The 22,598-nt window shown below is 46.3% G+C and overlaps 1 protein-coding gene across 1 annotated transcript; it reads right to left on the minus strand.

The window, feature by feature from the left end:
* Positions 1-1,129: 1,129 nt before the first annotated feature.
* Positions 1,130-21,463, minus strand: chrna6 (cholinergic receptor, nicotinic, alpha 6). Its single transcript, XM_035529942.1, has 6 exons — positions 21,318-21,463; positions 9,097-9,236; positions 7,534-7,578; positions 5,313-5,422; positions 3,868-4,900; positions 1,130-1,629 (listed from the first exon to the last, which is right to left on the minus strand). The coding sequence occupies exons 1-6, from the start codon at positions 21,373-21,375 to the stop codon at positions 1,504-1,506; spliced, it is 1,512 nt and encodes a 503-aa protein (XP_035385835.1). The 5' UTR covers positions 21,376-21,463; the 3' UTR covers positions 1,130-1,503.
* Positions 21,464-22,598: the final 1,135 nt, after the last annotated feature.

Here is a 22,598-nt window from a genome sequence, read left to right on the forward strand (position 1 = left end):
GAGTGAAACAGCAGTTCACAGCCAGGGCTACGGTAATGGCATGCTAACCATTTACACACACTTAGCATTCAAAATTAGCATTCGAAATTAGGTTTCTAAATTAGGATTCGAAATTAGCATTTGAAATTAGGATTCGAAATTAGCATTCGAAAATAGGATTCGAAATTAGCATTTAAATCTACACCAGTTATCGGTTATATTACAGCATGTTACATAAACATGAGAGAGGCTTTTGTATATGTGGACAAAGGGACATCTTTGAGAAAAAGGACATATTTCTCCACTCCAACAGAACACTGGATGGCAATACCGTGCTACATTTAATTACGCCGGCTTCCTCGAACTGGAGAACCTCAGCAATGGACAGGGATATGTAAAGCCACGGAACGCAGGAGAGGCAGTCAAATTCACCTCAAAGGGACCCCTAAAAACGTCAGTGCAGCTAACAGTGCATCGGCCAATCAGCATCATTTTATTTGCATAATAAAACCAGCCAGCACGTTTCTCAGACACGTACGGACTGTGACGGCACGTGACGTTACAGAGCAGAAGCGTCGTTTTATTTTGACATTGGCGAGGGAAAAGAAACGCACATTTACATTCTAACGTGTCGGCTACTGACGAGGAGGAGGAACGCAGACCCAAATTCTGAACAGTGACATTTTAGAAGGGACGTTTGTGTCAAAGAGGGAAAAGACAGAGAGAGAGAGAGAGAGAGAGAGAGAGAGAGAGAGAGAGAGAGAGATCAAGTGAATCATGCAACAGTCCAACAGCCATTTTTGAAAGCGCAGGTATTTTCTCCCCCAAATGGCAGGATTTAAGTATTTACATTGACAGGAAGCATGCTGAAAACAGTGATTAAAGTGAATAAAAACCACAGACACGCTGCCAAAAGGACATCAGACCTGTGAGTAGCTGGTTACTTTAATTTTATTTACAGATCAGCCACATTGTAGACTAATGTCAAAGCCCATTGGTCGGTGTTTAGTTTTCTACATTTCTCCTGAGTAGCTATTGATGATTCATTTTCAGCAGAGGTGAGGTTGCACATCTTTGATTGGTGCGCGCTATATATATATATATATATATATATATATATATATATATATATATATATATATAAAATGTATTTTTATTTTTTTTAGTGCGATATCCATGCAAGTGAGTGTGCGAGACTGGGACAGGAGACCAAATTGTCAGAGTGACAACAAATGTGACTGTGTTAGACGAACCTAAAAACAAACACTTCAAATAACCATCAGAGTCTGAAGTTATTCAGCCAATCATATCAAGCGCAAAGCGCAGGACAGTCTTTCAGTCGGTTAAAGAGTGAGCACACATGACCCGCAACCAGTCTGTTATAGTTCCTTTAACTGTGATAGAGCAGCGGTGAATTTTGTGGGACAAGAAGGTGTGTGAAATTTCTGAAAATTGTCTTAAACAGATATCGCGCGTCTCTGATTGGTTAGGACGGGTAGGCCGGTGCGCGTCATTGGCCTTCGGTTACGAGAGGAAGCCAATGAGAGGCTGGAAGAAGAGGCCCAACGTTCCGAGCAAGCACACCAGCACGAACACCCACAGGAAGATGCGGTCAATCACCATGGCAACGTACTTCCAGTCGTCTTCTACCTGAAAGAGATCGAAAAGGAAGAGGAGTTTGGAAAGCGAGAAAGGGAAAAAACGTGACGCTACATTCACAATCGTCACGGCGACCACTGCTGTGCTGAGGAGGAAGAGGACAGGGGGTGGAGGCCTTCCACATCCAAGCCCGACTGCCCCACAGGGGGGCATTTGCAGACGGAACGCCCCACTCAATTCTAGTCACCTGAGTGCTCCTCCCCCTGCAAAACTCATTCCAGATTTGGATCTGTGAGTCGCAGCGTATGCCAACAAGGGTCCTGAAGTGCGAGACCGCCGGCATGCGTGCGTTTTAAAGGCCGGGCGTCAGGGCTTAAGGCCGCCCCGCGCAGCTCTGGCTGTCTGGCACAGCGGCAGGGACCGAGGCACGCCAGGAAGGTGGGGTGGCTCCGTCGAACCGGACTGCGTATGCAGATGCTGGAAACCAGTACATATTCAGTTAATAAAAATATATCTCTTTTCAATCTACAATACACCTTTAAATTCAGAATTCTTTGTTTATATTAGGAATATATATCTTTTTAGAATACGTCACCAATATATAAAAATATACAGTCTTTAATAAAGATAAGTTGACCTTGCGAACTCATGCTTTTAATTTATAGTGGTTGCAGTCATAAGAACACTGTTGCTAGGTAACTCAGTGCACAGATGCTTAAAGACTGGTTTCTAGCATGCTGGATAATGGCTGAGGCCACTGACCTGTCAAAAAGATTTTAATTATAGATGAGTTACTGAAGCTCGTGATCTAGCCAGCTAGTACACAGTTCTCCTTCAGACCATGTAAAGACACAGTCACAGTACAGGAAAGAAAAACCTGGACATTTTCCTCCAGTGTAACTCAATAGGGAGACATGCTATAGGACTGTGGAACTTTACGTAGCCATGACTACGTGGTGAGTGAGATATAGAGTTTGTGAGTGTGAGAAGGGAGTGTCAGTGAGAGAGAGTGTGTGAGTGTGAGGAGGGAGCGTGTGTGTGTAAGATTGAGAGAGTGTGAGTGTGAGGAGGGAGTGTTTGTTTATATGAGATCGAGAGAGTGTGTGAGTGTGAGGAGGGAGTGTGTGTGTGTGTGTGTGTGTGTTTGTGTGTGTGTGTGTGTGTGTGTGTGTGTGTGTGTGTAAGATTGAGAGAGTGTGAGTGAGGAGGGAGTGTTTGTATGAGATCAAGAGAGTGTGAGGAGGGAGTGTGCATGTGTGAGACAGAGAGTGAGTGTGAGGAGGAAGTGTGTGTGTGTGTGTGTGAGAGAGAGAGAGAGAGTGCGCATGAGAGAGCGTGAGAGAGAGCGTGAGCGAGAGAGAGCGTGAGCGAGAGAAATAGAGAGAGAACGTGAAAGAGAGAGATAGAGAGAGAGAGAGAGAGAGAGAGAGAGAGAGAGAGAGAGTGAGAGAGAGCATGAGAGAGATAGAAAGAGAGAGAGAGAGAGAGAGAGAGAGAGCGTGAGAGAGAGCATGAGAGAGATAGAAAGAGAGAGCGTGAGAGAGAGAGAGAGAGCGTGAGAGAGAGCATGAGAGAGATAGAAAGAGAGAGCGTGAGAGAGATAGAGAGCGTGAGAGAGAGAGAGAGAGCATGAGAGAGATAGAAAGAGAGAGCGTGAGAGAGAGAGATAGAAAGGGAGAGCGAGCGTGAGAGAGAGAGAGAGAGAGCGTGAGAGAGAGAGAGATAGAGAGATAGAAAGAGAGCGAGCATGAGAGAGAGGGAAAGAGAGCGTGAGAGATAGAGAGAGATAGAAAGAGAGAGCGAGCGTGAGAGAGAGATAGAGAGCGTGAGAGAAAGAGAGATAGAGAGAGAGAAATAGATAAAGAGAGAGAGATGGAGAGAGAGAGCGTGAGAGAGGGAGAGAGAGAGCGTGAGAGAGGGAGAGATAAAGAGAGATAAAGAGAGAGATAGAGAGAGCGTGAGAGAGAGAGAGCATGAGAGAGAGAGCGCGTGAGAGAGAGAGAGAGAGGGAGAGAGAGAGGGAGAGAGAGAGAGAGAGGGAGAGGGAGGGAGAGAGAGAGAGAGGGAGAGGGAGGGGGAGAGAGAGAGAGGGAGTGAGAGAGAGAGAGGGAGAGTGAGAGAGAGATAGGGAGAGAGGGAGTGGGAGAGAGAGAGAGGGAGGGCGGGAGAGAGAGAGAGAGAGGGAGGGAGAGAGAGAGAGAGGGAGGGGGAGAGAGAGAGAGAGAGGGAGAGAGAGAGAGAGAGAGAGAGAGAGAGGGAGAGAGAGAGAGCTCGTGAGTGTGTCTGTACCTCTTTCGCTTTGTTGCGGCTCCTCATGTTCTCGGCGATGTACTTGACGCTCTCGATGGCCTGCTTGATCTCCGGCGACACGACGGAAAACGCCACCACCGTGTTTATCGCCTGCGGATTCAGCTGCCGACTCACTTTCCCACAATCCACCTCGGGCCCCTCCTTGGCGGGATGGCACGGGCAGCCTGCTTTCCTCCCCTCGCCGACCTCCGCGCCCTTCGTCGCCTCCCGCTGGGAGGCGCTGCCCTTCTTCCCCACTGTCGCTTCCCCTCCTCCCCTCACGCCGCCGCACTCACGCGCTCCCCCCTTACCCGGCGCCTCCGGCCGCTCCGGGGGCCGCCGCATCAGCATGACGCGCGGCAGCGCCCGCAGGAAGACGGCGCGCACCCAGCCGGGCATGGCGTGCGTGGTGGGCGTGCGGTAGTGCACGTTGAGCACGAACACAGTGATGACGATGGAGAGCGTGACGAAGATCATGGTGAACAGCAGGTACTCGCCGATCAGCGGGATGACCAGCGACGTGGACGGGATGGTCTCGGTGATGACCAGCAGAAAGACGGTGAGCGAGAGCAGCACGGAGATGCACAGCGTGACCTTCTCGCCGCAGTCCGACGGCAGGTAGAACACCAGAACGGTCAGGAAGGAGATCAGCAGGCACGGGATGATCAGGTTGATGGTGTAGAAGAGCGGCAGGCGGCGGATGTAGAAGCTGTAGGTGATGTCCGGGTAGATCTCCTCACAGCAGTTGTACTTGATGTCGTGCTTGTAGCCCGGCGCGTCGATGATCTCCCACTCGCCGCTCTCCCAGAAGTCCTTGAGGTTGACTTTGGAGCCGATCAGCACCAGGTCGATCTTGGCCTTGTCGTAGGTCCACGAGCCGAACTTCATGGAGCAGTTCTGGTAGTCGAAGGGGAAGTAGGTGATGTCCATGGGACAGGAGGACTTGAAGATAGCAGGCGGAATCCACGTGACCGTGCCGTCGTACTTCAGCAGAGCTTTGGTTTTATCTTCCACTAAGAAGTCGCCTACGGCGCTGAGGTGGGCAAAGCAGATTGAAGGTTTATTTTACACTGGGGCAGCGTGATATGAACAAAATGATTGCATTGCGATTATTTTGTAATTATATTGTGTCGTGTCGTGATCTGCCTTGCAATATAATTAAACACTGTCGGCCCGTTGACGGGTTTGGGTTTGGCTTGATTAAAATTAGTTTGATCAAAATAATTTATTTTAAACGGTCTGACACATCAGAACACACACAGGATACTCGTGAAGGTCTGAGAGTGGTGAAAATGTTCACAGCACATGAGTAAACTTGTCAGCAATTTCTGGCGATTCCTGTTACTGTACTTCCCAATTCCCCCCCGCTTTTCAGACACGTGAGCGACAGAATTCTCCAGAAGGCGCCGGGGCAGCGGCATGGTAGCCGCGGCAACCGGCCTTACTTGTTGTAGAGCACGATGTCGGGCCTCCAGATCTTATTGGACGGAACTCGGATGTACTCGATGCCGTCAAACTCCGCCGGCAGCCACCTCAGCTTGTAGTCATTCCATATCTGCAACACAGCCCACGGCAGCGCAGGGATTCGGTTACACCGCGGCACGGACCGGAGTCCTTTCTTCTGACTCTTTTTGCAGAATTATTGCCAGGTCCCGCGCATGCTTTGACGGCCCACGTAGGAACGGTGTTCCGCGCAGCAACACACCTGCTGACATCATATACAATTAATATTTGATATCAGTCTCATACCACTGAACGAGCATCGTGAAATACGACAGGAAGGATGGACATTCCGGCCTTGTAAAGGGAGCCCTCCAGAGTAGACTTCCAGAGCAGTGTTCATGGTTGTTTTATTGTTGCGATGTTTATTTAGGCATTAGCTTACGTCCGGGGCTTATTTAGGCATTATCTTACGTCCCCCCCCCGGGTGGGGGGTCGCCCCGATCGAGTACACTATGCGAGTCTCGCAGAGGATTTGGAAAGGACCATGTTACTCAGTCTCGCAGTCTCACATGCAGTCCTTCTCTCTCTCTCTCTCTCTCTCTCTCTCTCTCTCTCTCTCTCTGTCTCTCCCTCTTTTTCTATCTCTCTCTCTGCCTTTCTCTAAGTGAGTCAAAGCCCACCACCCTGCTGTGAATCTTTTGCGTGTAATGACATGCCACGTCTCCCTGCGTGACAGGACCGTGCGCTCTCACTCATCTTCACCACAGCATGAGCCACTCACACCAGATGACACCACTGCTACACCGCTGGTGGCTGCGGGGAAAAAACACACGATGGAGAGAGTGCGCGCGCACGCCTGAAAATGTCAGCATCTAATGCCCCGTCAGGATGTTTGCAGCTGTGACAGAAAGCAATACTCTGTGTGTGTCCGTGTGTGTGTGTGTTTGTGTGTGTGTGTTGTTTCATGCAAATCTCACCCATCAGGCGCTGGGTACTTTAATTACACTACACTGCAGGGTGGATGCAGGCGCACACACCCACACACACACAAATACACACACACTGACAAAACCACAAACCACTTCAAAGTTACTTAAATCAATTCTGCAACATGCAGATGCACCAAAGCGTACATGCCTACACACACACATACACACCAAAGCACGCACGCACACCCACAAACACATGCATGGCTCTGAAATCTGAATGGATATGGTTGGTATGTCAGTTAATTAAAAGGAGAATTAGAAGAATGGCAGATAAGATTAAAATACTAGCACAGGTACTGTTTACAGTATCGATGAACTGCTTTTAGTTCAGTTAACAGACAGTTACTGCTTTACGCTTTCTTGCTTTGGCAGTGATGAAGAACCAGGAAACCCCATTTCTTACCACTCAAAATGCACTTTCATTAAACAGCATAGCCAACAGCTATAACGAGGACTGACACGCAGGACAAAATGACAGTGTTAATGGCGAGACCACATGGACAGCGATAACACACTATACCCAACTTATATATGACTATACACAACTTAGACAATAGCTAATTATTACAGATTAATTAATTAATTAATTGATTAAGGAGACGCACAGCATCATGGGAATTGATTAAGGAGACGCACAGCATCATGGGAATCCTCACTGTACTCCTCCTCTCTGCACTCTCTCACTAATTAACATAGTTAGCAAACTGCACAGATAATATATTCTGAGGGTGATGTCAGTATATTGCGATATATAACTATATATAACTCGTATATAACCCGTTATGGACAAATTCATACACGTCACTGAGGGCCAAGCGCACGTCCAGTGGAAGGCCCTACTGTGGCTGGTTCAGACTCGAGTATCACATACATGATGCATGTTTCCTTTGTGACATCATTATGACACGTCACCTAACTATCTACGGAATACGCCCACATATCCTCCCCCCTCCCTCCTCCACGTGCCCCCGCAGGGTGGTTCGCTGATCAGGGAACTAGCACATGCGTGTTCCCACCAGTATCTGTCACACTGCTGAATTTGCTCTTTAGGTGTTATTTCACAGGGGTAAGGTACAGTGCGTTCTGGAGCTGACCGGTGTTAAACGCTTCACTTTAACGCCAAGGCTACAGTGGCACTAGGCTGAGGACGTATTGCCCTCAACACACACACACAGAGACACACACACACCACACAATTTCCTCTACCATATTCCGCAGTGAAGACATCACTTACATGTCTCAACCACAGGTTGGTTTCCATGATCTGGTTGACTTCATCCTATGGAAAAAGAGAGAGAGGTGAGAAAAAGGAAAAACAAAACGATCAAGGGTTAGGAAGAAGAATGAAAACCATAAGCCTACAAATGAAAACCATATAAACATAGTCAGCGCTGCAAGAAACAGAACAGCTCCAGGGTTAATGTCATACACACGTTCCAGAGAAGAGACACTTCTCTGCCTTTTGTCTTGCAGTGCTTGTATTGCAACCATCATTCACCACCAGACAAGCCTCGCCACCATAGTGGCCGTAGTCACGCGGCACAAAAACCCCTTGACGTGAACAGTCAGCACAGTCACACTCCGGGACTCCTCCCCCCAGTGGACGCATCACAGTTGGCGGTGCCAGAGAGAATCACTCCTTAATGCAGGTGCCTGTCAGTTCTGCCGCTGCAGACGGGAACGCCGGCTGGCGCGCAGGGCGGCTTGGATCACTTAACCGTGAGAAAGCTGATCTGTCAGCACCGCCGCACCCTCCGATCTGCTGATGACGATCGGAAGCAAAAAAAAAAAAAGCCCAAAAATTTCCTCGTGGAAGAAGAAAGAGAGAGGGGGAAAAAAGCCACCCGGCAAATTTCCGTGAACCCTGAAGAAATAGCAAAGGTGTCGGAAGATGACAGAACGCTCTGTTTTTTTTTCTGACTTTTCGGGACGCTGCGTTTTTGGGTTTTTTGTTTTTTTTGTTTTTTTTTGTAGTTTTGAAAGATCAAGTCAGCAAGGCCGATCTAAGTGCTCGGCTTTCTGCATTTGCTTTTTTATTCTCTCGCTATCAAACATTCCTCCCCCCCAACCTTGCTTCTCGAGTTCAATGGCAGTGAACCCAGATGGATGTGCAGCTCCGGCTTAGACGAGAGGAAACCTCTCTTGAAGCAAACTCCCATTAAATGGAACAGGTTTCTGACTGCACATCTAAAATCTTCTTAACACGTACACAAAAACCTGTCCTTACTCCGCTAAACTTCACTAAAACGTCAGTCACGCAACAGCATTTCATATCGCTGTTATGACAAAACAGGAGGCAGTACAGAGAAGGTTCCTGATGTCCTCACTTTTGTTCAATTTCGCCAGCAAACCAAGCCATATCTTCAGCATTCTGTCACCAAGACATACAAAAAAAACCACCCATAGCGTCCATAGTGTCCACAGTTATTATGGGCAGCTTGACCTCAAAGTTGACAGAAGCAATTTTTATGCCAGCCGACACTTGTTAGCATTTCTAAATGTTTATGAATGTTGAAGTCACAGCTTTCGCTGCACATAAAACAAATCCTCATTAAATTTCAAATCAAAGTGTCATATTTCGTGTTTTGTTATGGACCTTTTTTTAGTGGATGTCTGCAGCCCACAGATACCGTACGTCAGGGGCGGTTGCTCAGAGCCACGAGGGGAAGTGCAAGAGTGGGGTGGAGACTGGGCGGAGACTGGGCGGAGGCTGGGTGGAGACTGGGCGGAGACTGGGCGGAGGCTGGGGGGAGACTGGGCGGAGTCGGTAAGGTGGGCATACCGCACGTGCTCTTACCACTTTGACCAGCTGAGAGATGGAGACCTCAAACTCTACCGTCACTGGGTCCGACACGTTCTCCACCGGCCGGATGAACTGATTATATCTCCGGAATAAGCGGCGGAACAGCCTGTCCTCTCCCTTGGATGAGAGACACTCTACACACACACACACACACACACACACACACACACACATTGTAAAACCCCAGCGTGCAGTGCGCACTCTAATGAAAGTGATGGGGGACTGCTACATTTATGCATGGCGCCCGGCTAAATTGCACGGAGTTCATGTAGCGCATGGAATTCATACATATTCCATCTGATGGGTGCGTTAAGCTCTACCAGAAACCTTCCCTCATGCTGACACAGACGAGGCTGAAAGGCTTCGGGTGTCGTGTGGCATCATGATTTGTTTTATACGGCAGGCCGACCTGCCCTGAGATGGACGAGCTATTAGACACACCTGTTCTTCAGCTCTGGCCATTCTCTGGACACAGAAGATAACTGACTGGTAATGTGACTTTTTCACTGTGCAGTTCCTCCATGGTTCCTGTGACCTGTTTAATGAATGACCGTTTTTCAAAAAAAAAAAAAAGGGGGTAGGTGATGTCTGGATATTTGGGGTATTTCTAAATGCACCTATTTCAGTTAAAGCTGGACTCGTATGTGTTTATGGCTAAACAAACGGGGGGAAAAAAGGGGGTTTGCATGAATCGGTACATTTACATGGTAAATGCATGTTATGTGTGTCCAGTCAAAACCAGGTCACTTGTGAAAGAAGCACACAAACCCTGACAACATGCCTGTGCAGGATACAGGGCTGACTATATAGGGTTAAATATAAGATACAGGGCTGACTACATAGTGTTAAATACAGGGTACAGAGGTGACTACATAGTGTTAAATACAGGGTACAGAGGTGACTACATAGTGTTAAATACAGGGTACAGAGGTGACTACATAGTGTTAAATACAGGGTACAGAGGTGACTACATAGTGTTAAATACAGGGTACAGAGGTGACTACATAGTGTTAAATACAGGGTACAGGGCTGACTACATAGTGTTAAATACAGGGTACAGAGGTGACTACATAGTGTTAAATACAGGGTACAGGGCTGACTACATGTATTCCTGATTAAACCATCCCTTCGTGCACTTCAGAAGTGATAACAACAGTGCGTCCTGTGCATTTGTGTGTCTTCAGTGCAGCATTGTCCACTATTGTCCAAGGTCAACCTATAACAAGCTATGAATATCATATGCAGATTATTCTCATTACGATGGTGATTACATGTTCTACTGCACAAGACTAGTGTATGCACGCTTCCTATAGCTAAAGCCGATAATTAGAACGGTAATGCATCAGGTCACACATGTGACACATTGTATATAATGTATATAATGTTAAACATACAGTTAGCTTGTGCATACACTAACACTGTGAAGTAGCTCAGCCCTGTCGGTGTTTCTCATGATCTGTTGTGTGTGTGTGTGTGTGTGTGTGTGTGTGAGCAGCAAGCTCTTAGGCTCTCTTGCTTTTAGCACATTCCTCAGGGTCCCTCTACCCCACCCAGCACTCTAAGAGTTTTTGAGGTCAGAGGTCACCCTCAGCCATCTTCAAGGACCTACAGCCAAGCAAGCAGGAAGCAGGGCTGCTTTCACAAGCTTGAGACGCGCCTCACGTTAGCTGTTTGGTATGCATCGGCCACCGCACAACACACATTCCACAGAAACAAGGGCAAAAAGAAAAAAACATTCCCACGGGATCCTCAGAAATAAACACATACACCTCACAGCAGCTCTGTTACGGTCTGTTTCTGATCCAAGATGAAGTTATGGATATATGCTAAGCCATCTTAATATCTGCCAAAAATCAGTCCAAAATCCATCCTAATATGACTAGTCACCTAGAAATGCACAGGCCGATAGTGCAGAACTGTTCCGTAGGAAGAACATAGGAAACAGATAAGAAACAGCTGTTGGGTAACTGAACTTAGCATTTGTGTTCCCGCCGAGGACTCTGGAGTGTTGCCATATGCCTCAGACTCTGTGTTAGCGCAGGGCTAACGAGCTGAATCGGGCCGTTCTGGGCTGGTCCGGACGCGTGACACTTCGCCTCTCTTTTGTCGCTCAAGTGTGTCGACCGAGAACGGCGGAGTGCTGATGTTCCAGGGAGCCCTCATGCCTGGGCTTCCTCCTGACTCTATGCTTCTGGGACTCTAGAAAACCAAACTAGAAATTCATAGCTTATTTTCTCTGATTACTTATTCTGCACTTTATTGTTTACATTGTTACTACAGTAGTGTCCGTCGGCCAGAGGAGGATGCCCCCCCCCCCCCCCCCCCTGCTTTTAGCCTTGGTTCCTCTCAAGGCTTATCCCTCATGCTCTAGGGAGGTTTTCCTCACCACTGGCACCCTTGGCTTTCGCACTTGGGGTTGTTTAGCTGCTTCGTGACAACAGCTCTTGTAAAAAGTGCGGTATAAATAATTGTAACTTTCAGTGCAGGTCCACCTATCAGGTACATTTGTAGAGCAGGTGTTCCTGATTAAACCATCCCTTCATGTGCTTCATGTGCCCAAGGTCAACCAATAACAAGCTACGAATTTGACATGCAGATTATCCTGCATAATGATGGCAATGAGGTGCCTAAGAAATCTTATTAAGTGTGTGTCAGTCGTCCTGAAAATACAAAGAACTGTGAGCCTGATGTGGGTTTTTTTTAGGTAGGCTGCAACATAGTGACAGAAATGTAGAGCCAATTAGCAAGTCCTTACGTCACTGAGCCCGCCCCCCCAGGATGTATTTTTGGCACTCAGCACAAGTAGCTAATTGTGAAGAGGAGACTGGTTTGGGCATGGCTTGTACGTGTTTTGGGCCAAACCGGGTCCATACAGAGACACTGTGGGAATGGATACACTGCTGGCACAGAACCGTTTGGGCCTGCGGTGGAAAAGAGGCCTCAGGCTCCAGGGAATGTTCTGGAATAGTTTTCTGTTCTCTCATCCTCAGGGCATTTTAAAGATTAGAAGGTTAATATGGAGTCTGTTCAGGAGAAGCAGAGAGCTCCCAAACTTCAGTGCATTTCAGAGCACTGTATCTCACACACACACGCACACACTCTCTCTCCCTCACACACACACACAGACACACACACATAGACACACAAACTTCAGTACATTTCAGAGCACTGTATCTCACACACACATGCACACACTCTCTCTCCCTCACACACACACACAGACACACACACATAGACACACAAACTTCAGTACATTTCAGAGCACTGTATTTCACACACACACACACACACAAAGTTCAGTGGTGATGTCTGTAGAGAGCGAGTGTGTTGTCTTGTCTCAGTCTTGTCTTTAATTACTTCAACTCGTTAACTCTCCACGGCCCTCTCTGTTAATTGGGTTAATCAAGGATAACAAGGCCATATATTAATTTTAAAAAAGAAGAAGAAGAAGAACTAAAGTCCAATTAAAACACAACATATTGTGCGCAGGAGCTTTCATTTTTCCGGAATCTGTTGGGCTTAATGAAATAACCTCATGGTTGAGGGGCTGATGTCCACAGGTTCTTGGGGCAGTGCTGCTAATACCCACCTGACTTCAGTCTGGTTATCACTATAGGAGACGGACATCTGCCGTCGTGGGACGCAAAAGCCAGCAGACAGCGGGCTCTCGGGTGATTAGCCCTGCTTCAGGAGTTAGGCTCCCGGGCCGGCCCTGGAGAGGAACTTTCCGAGAGCAGAACATTCTGGAATGTTCTGCACATCGGAAGCGCTGCAGACAGAAGCTGACAGGAGAGGTAGATTAAAATTAAAAAACTTCAAATTTTCACTCCTAACGATATGAAACGATATGACCTGGACTTAAGGGAAGTTCGATGATGAAATATAGCATTAAATACTCAGTGTCGAATGCAAAAGGTGCCTGATCCTGCCTCCGACTAAAGGAGATTGGCTGTCCTGCAGTTGATAAATCCAGCCTAATCTATTTCATCTGGCTCTAAGATTAAGATTCCACTGAAAGCGATGACCAGGATCAGATTAAGTGTGCTATATTAAGATAGGGATTAAACTCTGCAGGACAGATTATCTCCATTTGCTGGGAACCCCTGACCTATTACATCAACCTTGTGATGTCATGTTATTTCCCAGTTGATACACATATGGGAATTAGGGGGCATAAAGGGGCGGGCACATCACTTATCTGGCCAATCAGAAGAGGTCACCATGGCAACGATGCAGGGAGGCCAGGTGAGCAGGGCTGAGTAGGTGCAGAAATCAAGGGTTCACGCGAGCCATTAAAATAATGATCCAGGAGCGTGTGCGTGATCAGATGGTCAGATGGGACAGCACGACCATTTAAAACGGCCATTTATGCTCCAGAATGAAGTGTGGGTTTTCAGTCAGAATAGCAGAATAGCTGTTATTCCTCTGTCTCTCATTTCCTGACATGAGGTTCCAGGAAAGGTCGGTGTGTGTGTGTGTGTGTGTGTGTGTGTGTGTGTGTGTGTGTGCGTGCTTGCGTGTGAGAGTGATAGAGAGATGATACAGTACTATACAGGAATTATCAGACCAGGGATCCACGCTGAAAGCTTCCCTACGGCTGCCCCGGCACTTTGTCTATCCTAATTACGACATCAGGACACAACCTCGACATGGAGCAAGCGGGCCAATCAGAGTCTCTCTAACGAAGGCTTTGCAGTGATGGAGAGATTGCGTAGCAGCAGATGGTGACGATGGTGGTGATGCAAGTGACGAAGAGTGGCTAAATGGAAAGGGTGGGGAGACGTCACACTGCAGAGGAGAAAGCCACTCATGCAGTGGGAACAAGAGAGGGAGAGAGGTGGATGGAGAGAGAGAGAGAGAGAGAGAAGTGGAGGCGTGGAGGGAGAGAGATTAAATGACAGAAGCTCTGCACTTCTGCCTAACCTCCTCTCTATCCCGTTACATGGTGGTGTTAAGCATATTTCTTTGTTAACCGAGCAGTGGCATTCCAGACTCAGACAGAGGAGGTGTTCCTACACGCTTCTGCCTCTGCTAGCCATCTCACACACACTGCTCTAGGGGACAGATGTGTGCATGCGGGCATGTGTGTGAGAGTGTGCGTGTGTGTGTACTTTTCTTTCCAAGGGCCCACGTCACAGCCAGAGTGTCATCTGTGATGCAGCTACACTGGGACTGCTGTCACAGAGTCCTGTGTGTGTGTGTGTATCGGTGCATTCTTGTATAGCTGTGTGTGCATGTCTTCATGTGTCCATGGAAGGACAGACAAGGAGAAAATAACCCGCACTATATTTGCAAAGCCTCGGTCTCAGGTATCATTACGCAACACTATGGAAAAATGTGCTCCTGGGACAGGAACGTTCCCAGTGATTTCATATGTCCTCTCCTCTCTGCAATCAGTCTACCTGGGATGGGGAAATACTGGCCTTCGAAATGTGCAGGAAACCTCTTCCCTGGGTGACTAACCCATTGACACTGTCAGGAGCCAATTTAAATTGGCTCAGGAGCCTGTCACTCAGAGAGTGACAGGGACTGAGAGAGAGAGAGAGAGAGAGAATAACTGAATAAAAACATTACAGTCCATTTTTGCAAACAACAGAAAAGGTGTACATGCAATGCATGGACATATACAAGCACATCTAAGAACTTTGAATACAGCTTTGAATGCACCAATTATCAGAATGACTGAAATACGGCCACGTTTAGCTGAGATTCATCAGATCAATAAATAACTTAAGAGTTCATTAGAGAAATTCCATGTGGAATAAACAAATTCTTGAAAATCACGTTTGTGGCCCGAGGTACCCAATAACGCTTTCCAGAGGGGAGCAGATGGAATTCGACAAACAGATGGTATTTCCCTGCTACTAGAGAAATATATCTCAGATAACTGTTTTTGTAGTTTACATATAATTTTCCCAGCCACATTCACAATCCTAGACAACCTGGACTTCTCCTTAGCCCTAAGAATGCCATACCAAGTGTGTATGTGATGTCAAAATGCTCCCAGCCAGGTACCTGTAGACTAGCTCTAAAATATCTCTCCTCACAGAGAAGTTGCTCAGTTTCCTCAGCAGGTTTGTGTGTTCCGTGGCCTTTTTGAACATCATCTTAGAGTTGGCCGTGAACATCGATTTACTGACAAGCAGGAAGCCCAAATGCTCCAAATTCTAAACCGATTATCCGACTTATCCCTGTTTGTGTGAATCAGAACATTATTCCCACTGATTTTCCAAATCCTTTGTTTTACTGCTGGTTACAATAAGAGCAAAGTCTGATCAAGCTAATAAATGTATCAATCTGATTAAAATACGCAGCCTCCTTACAAAAGTAAACCACTATGGATTTGTATCTCATTACAATAGGCAGTGAACATTATTGGTGATAGGATACAACCCTGAGGCACCCCTGCACTTAAGAGAAGCTGCTTTGACACGATGCCATTCACAACCACTCTGATAAAAAAAAAGAAAATTCTTAATCCATAAATCTGGCTGAAACTGAAACTGAAAAGGACAAACTGAAAAGGATCCTGGTGTTTACCAATGGACCATATCTGGTGACCTACAAGGATCCAGGTGTTTACCAATGGACCATATCTGGTGACCTACAAGGATCCAGGTGTTTACCAATGGACCATATCTGGTGACCTACAAGGATCCAGGTGGAGCAGCACTCCAAGCATGTTTGTGTGGGAATAACCGGACAATTTCCATGTGGCAGAACATGGTCATCACTCAGCCTCTGAAACCAGCCTGTAGTAAACACGGGGGGGGGGGGGGGGCATAGCTCTTATTCACGCCTCCTCTCAGGCTAAACCAGCTGCTATTTCCCTCTCCTTAAGTATGAAGGGAGTGTAGCTGTTGACATGGATATACACATCATCACAAACCAAACCATGTCGCCATCTCTCAAATCTGCTATAGAATGGATTTAAAGGTGCCGCAAAATGGAAAACTCAGTTTAACTTGGCATGGTTGAATAAGGAGAGTTCATGGATCTGACGCTGTGAACTTCACTGCTGTCACTTCCTTAAAATGCAAATTCCCCCATAATCAAAAGATGGCGGTAAAAACGGCCCAATTTTGAATTCCGTCTCATAACAATCATTAATAATTACACAAACAGAATTTGAACACACCAGCCTGCCTTCAAGCCCAGGCAATATTAACATGGACCTGCATGCGGAAACTTCAACAGTTCTGTGAAAAACCCAACCAACGGAGCAATCAACAAAAAATGGCTGACTGTATAGAGGACCGTCAACCAGCGTCATACAGTCATAGCATCTGCACTTTTCACACCCTTCCTAAGGAGGCATGCAGGTGATGTTCATAACTAACAGGATCCTGGGTAATTTTACGTGGTTCATTTGCTCCACACGTTCCACTCGTGAAACGTATCTCAAACTTTGGACAATACCTAGAAAGGTTCACTTAGCGTTTGGCATTGGAGCGAGGGAAAGTTACAAATTTACTGGCATAGCAATCATTCACCTCTGTCAGGTAAATTTCTCATTTGTATTTCAACAGAACTCAAAAGCTAACTAGTTCAGGTGCTTAGAGATATCTGCTCTATAGCGCATTTGCTCCTTAAAGCTGGCATTCTATGCAGACAATTTAAAATACGGAATAAATGTATTCTATGGCACCTTTAAATCACTGGAGAATGAGTCACTATCTGAAAGCAAACTTTTTTCTATCTTCTTTACCCATCAAATTATTGAGGTAATTCCAGGCAAGCTTAACGCCTTCTTATTCTCCCTCATATTCCGATACTCCTGTGTGCCTTTATTATCATTATTATGTTCTGTGCCATATCACCACTAATAAATGCAACTTTCCTTTCATCAAGACATTGCTTAATTTCCTTTAGAATGTTGAATGAAAGAATTCCTTAGAATTTAGAATTTTTTTGTTGTTAGGATAAATCTTAACATATTTTAACAGCAGTAGCGTTACTTTCACAAAACTTAATATATTATTGTCTCCTGTAGTTCATTCATTCATCTAGCAGTCCAAAAACATGACAATGTTTTTCCACACTACTGCCATGTCACACTTTAATTTCTTTCATGGTCGGCAGCTTCATCACATATTTTGGAAGCAAATGTACGTCGTGGTGAGATTTGCCTTAAGGACGACGACAGGCCGCTCTACGGGCCACAGATATATCGCCATAATCCGGTCAAACTAATGTCGTTCACACTGGACAATCAGCATACTGGTGCAGAATGAAACTGGACGGCCTGAAGTCCCCGATTCAGAGGTGTCTGTTGCCGGGGAGCATGAAGGCACGTTGGTAGAGTTCTCGGCTATGCTTTCAGCAGCCTCATCATTGCTGGGACCTAGCCGGCCCTCATAACCGCACCCACCAATCACAGCTCACATTTCACCCCCTCGGTCCCAATCACCTGTTTATTGAATTATCACCTACACCTGTTCCTCATTTGTTTTTCCCATTTCTTTAATCGCCACGACCGGCTGAGTTCAGCGGTCACGCCGATGTTCAGCCTGCTGCCTTTTTTAATTTTGTTCTGTTTGGTTTTTGCAAATAAACATTTGAGTTCATTACTCGTGCTTCTACTCCGCGTTAATTTCAATCGTGCAAACGAAATGGAGGAGTTACACTGGGGACCGTGGGGACAGAGTAGCTAGACATCTAACAAATATTGAACTTTTTCAGGAGAGTTTACGCAAATTGGTTGGACATTTTAAACATCTATATGATGTTACTTCACCCCAGGTTCAAATATTTGGTAAAGAACAACAGGGAGACCACCAGGGAGAGGTCTCCAAATAACTATTCATGAATGCGTCTCATCAATAACTAGAAACTGGCTGATGATACAAGGTGTCTAATTTAAAATTATATTAGCATTAAGTTGATTTATTCCAAGACTTTTATTTTGAATTATGTTATTATATGTACATGCTTATGTATATGCATCCTCATGTAAGGATAAAAGTGGACTAATGCTTTAATGTACATGCAATATGTACATGCAATATCGTCATATACATTATCTGCTAGTAGCCTAATTGATTTAGCTGTTAAAGTACAGGATCAACACTTTGGATCGATGGCACAAATCTCCACATCCATTGTCAAAATGCCAAAATCCTTATTAGCAAACTTTTAAAGAGCCTATTATCTGGTTTGTTTTGTTACGCTGGAATGCATTTTTCCTAAAGCTAGCTACTTACATAGCCACTTTATGTTTTAGTACAACGGTAATGTTACAGAGGTGTGGTCAGCAAACAATAGAAATAAAATTTACTGAAGATTGTGTAGTATCTCTAACCGTATCTTTTTTGCTTTGCCTGATAATCTAACTTGACCTCAGCTAGCTGCTGCAAGGTAGTCTGCCATATGTTACTGCATGAATCTCAAAAACATTCCTCAGTACTAACATACTAGCTTGACAAATGCGTACTAACAGTAGCCATGTTATTCATCTCCACTGTGTTCATTTTAGGTATTTTCTGTCATGCAAATGAGACACAAGGCAGTTAGATACAGTGAAGAAAAACAAGCTCGTCTATCCAACGATGCTCAGCTGTAGTCAGGCGATGAGCGTTCATGCGTCTTGGGAGTGTAGCTTGGTAAAGAGGGCTCAAGGTAATGGGTGGGATGGTTTTTATGGTCAGATATTTTTTTAAGAACGAACTTACATTGATGTTTTCCACAAAAAAAAGACCTTCTCCAGCCATAAAAGTGAGTAGAGACTAAAAGACTGAAGCAAGAGAGAGAAAGAGACAGAGCGGGTGATGTTCTAAAAGTCGTCTCTCCCCCCCGCGCTCTTTTTCTCTGCTCATTCTTTCACGTCTCTCTGCCTCGCTGCGCCGGTCTGGCTCTCCCCACCGCGCTGTGGAGGCGTGTGTCCCAGCAGATAAAACCCACCCTGTGAGGTGCCATGGGCAATCCCATGGGCTCACTGCACCATGCTAAAGCCTCTTCTCCGAGCGCGTGCGGGTGAGGCAGAGCTGCGAGTCCGGCACGCCGCGGCTCCAACGCAGCATTCGGTGAAAGAGGCAGCGGCAAAATCTCAGCTGTTAAAACAAAGAACAACAGTCCCAATATGGGCACACCAAATCCACAGCATTCCCAATATGGATGCACCAAATCCACAGCATTCCCAATACAGGCACCAAAATCCACAGCATTCCCAATATGGGTGCCCAAATCCACAGCATTCCCAATATGGATGCACCAAATCCACAGCATTCCCAATACAGGCACCAAAATCCACAGCATTCCCAATATGGGTGCCCAAATCCACAGCATTACCAATACGGGTGCCAATATCCACACACAGATTTAAATGACACGTGATGCTAACTCTGAGGGGGAATATAGCCTCAACCTCTCACACTGCATCCATTGGTGACAAAAGCATTTAAACAGTGTGTGTGTGTGTGTGTGTGTGTGTGTATATATAAACTCCTATCCAAAATCAAGCTGTTTGTAATCACTTTTTCAGCCCAGCATCTGATCACAGATGTATCAAGAAGCATGTTGCACTGAGTCCCCAGTATGGAGCTCTGCTCCACTGAAATCTACCACACCAATGACACATTGCCCCTGGTACAGTCCACAGTTTAAAAGGTTTTGGTTGATTGTAGAATGATTTGCGAGTGGGATGGTAGTTCATCTAGAAGCTTTTTGGCAATACATTGGAGAGCATGTATCTGAAGTGTGTTCTAACTAAGGGTCTGCAGAAAGGACAAAAAAGTGCATAGTTTCCCTATCAGAGCATTAATGGCCAGAATGCCCTGTAGCGTATTCCTCCAGAGAAATGGTGATGGTCATTTGTTAAAGCCAAACTGCTCGTAGAACAGTTGTGCAGGTGGGAGATGCTGTGCTATTATGATATCATAGTTTGCTGTCTGTTAGAGAAGCAGCTGAACTTCGCCATTGGGAAGGTCAGAAGCAGAGAGACTCATGAGACTAAAATATATATATATAATTCTCATGAGTATATATGTGGCTGTCTCCTCAAAGGACCTCTCCTTCTCTCTCTCTCTCCCTCTCTCTCACTCATTCTCTCTCTCTCTCTCTCTCTCAGTTTGGTGACCTCATGACCAATCCTGCATGACAGGGAGGCTCAGAGGGAGAATTGCATTCTGCTGGAATGAAACACACACATACAAACTCTCTCTTAGACACACACACACACACACACACACACACACCCCAAAACAGACATAATGCAGAACTGTAGACTAAGTCACAACTGTAATACACTAAGCAAACAGTACTGAGGAATTAACCAATATGTAAATTTACTTGAATACCTGTGTGTGTGTGTGTGTGTTTGTGTGTGTGTGTGTGTGTGTGTGTGTGAGAGAGAGAGAGAGAGAGAGAGAGAGAGAGAGAGAGAGAGAGAGAGAGAGAGATAGAGATGGGGGGGATTAAACACTAAGAGCTTCAAATATAAAGTCGCTGATTACTGAGTGCACTTGTCCATAAAGATTCCATAAAGATTCTAGAGTCACAACTTTAAATTATCCACAACTTTAAATATTTTAAGAGACTCACACGACACATCTTGTAACACGACAAAGAATATTAAAAAGTTACGAAAAATCAGCTGCTTAAACGCGACTTCTGATCTCTTAGGCTTTAAATTGCCACGCGCTTTACCGGCTGAGTTGCGCAGTTCACGTAACGGAGATTCTTAGATTTGCAGATTCAGTCCTTGTCTTCCTCGAGGAGGAGAAGCCTCCTGAAACTGCGCAGCACGCGCCCCGCCGGCGCGGAACCCCGAGGTTGCTTTAATTGGGCACTAAAGTAACGTGCTGTAACGTGCAGACTAACAGGCATAGAAACTCGCCGCCGCGCGCTCTGCTGACTGACCGCTAATGTTCAAAGCAGCAGGCGACCTGGCAGTGACGCGAAACCGAAGCGCACAGATCACCGTGCAGCTTTTCAGTCTGGCAACTACGTTTATTGAATTGCATTGTTATGGGTTAAACAATGTCCCACAAACAGACAAAGACACAGCCGACGATTTCCAATCCTTAGAAAAGCAGTTTTAGTAGTTTTGCTCAAGACCGCTGGCGAGTCCGTACAAAGAAAGACTGCGCGCAGTACCGAAACAGAAACGGAACGCGCATCGCTCAGAACGGCCCCTCGCCGACAGAGAACAGGCTCGCGCCTAAACAGTTCGATAACTTAAGTTGTTTCGGCAACATTCCGGACCCACACACGCTTACCTCGCGACATCAGGAGAAGGGAAAGGAGGAAAAAAGTCATCGTCTCCGCGGAAGGCATCGAGCGTGGCGGTGTTTGGGGGGGAGGGGCTTCTTCTCCGCGGGAGAACACTCGCAACACTCGCCAAAATAGTGGCAAGAAACGAGCAAACGGCAAACGCTCCGTACGGGGATTCCAGCTGCCTCGTGCAGTTGTGGTTGTTGTTGCGCGGAATGCGCGTGGTGGAGTTGATCTCGTCCCACCCCCTTGGCGCGATTTTCCCCGCGCGCATCGTTATGCGAACGTGTTGCCGTGAAAATGGGGAGATCCTTGTTCTATCGTCTGTATTTATATTTCGCATCAAGACATCTGCACGCAATTTGTATTCTAAAATTTGTGCAAAGGAGCGGGGGGAAACGTTGAAATCGTGTTGCATTTATCTAGTATTAACGTCATTCTTCAGTGGCGGGTGTCAACTGCGTACTTTGCATGTAAGTTAACTTTCCGTGATTGCACGTTTTTGAAGCGCGTCTAAAGTGAAGCAGTTCAGCGGCAAGTTGAATACGCCGAGCGGTCGATCAGGCGCTGCACGTGCATGTCCGCCCCAGCTTGGACCTAAACCTGTAACAGCCTCCAGAAAATCTCTTTGGGTATTGATTCAATTTGGCCTCCACTAAAACGCCGTTGATGAAGCCTAGCGCGAATCAGCCTTTTATTACAGGCAAAAGAGCAAATAGTGTTGAAAGAGCACGCACTTTCAACTGTTTCAGGCTGATTAGCAAATGAACACGAACACAAGCGCACGCGCACCGAAAGCGTCTCAGCTTTTGTATTCTCGGTAACTGTAATGCTTTCAAGTCAGACTTTCGCGTTTTGTTTCTGATTACTGTGCACGTAGAGAACTAACGCGAAAACAACAATGTGACGTTTCAACGCGCAAATACGGCAAAAAAGGTGCTCATTCCAGTCGGGGGCGTCTATCCCGCACTCGTCACAAACGATCTTTTATACATACATGCATCTACAGGCACGCACGCGCCGCCCGCGCACACAGTAACAATGGGTGCTAGCGTCTAACTGAATTCACCCTAACTTCTGTTTGCCAGGACACTGTATATCCCTGTTTTTATTTATGTTCTTAAAAGTGTTGTGTATGCTTGTGTATGTGTGTACGCGTGTGAGTGTGTCTCGGGAGGCAGTGGGGGGTGTATACACTAGGGGGAGCATCAGGTATAGCATGTCAGGGCTCAGAATTCATCTTTATGTGGCTCAGCTGTCAATACTTTTAAACGCGCATACACACG

Source organism: Electrophorus electricus, chromosome 9, assembly GCF_013358815.1.
Source record: "Electrophorus electricus isolate fEleEle1 chromosome 9, fEleEle1.pri, whole genome shotgun sequence".
NCBI classification, from domain to species: Eukaryota; Metazoa; Chordata; class Actinopteri; order Gymnotiformes; family Gymnotidae; genus Electrophorus; species Electrophorus electricus.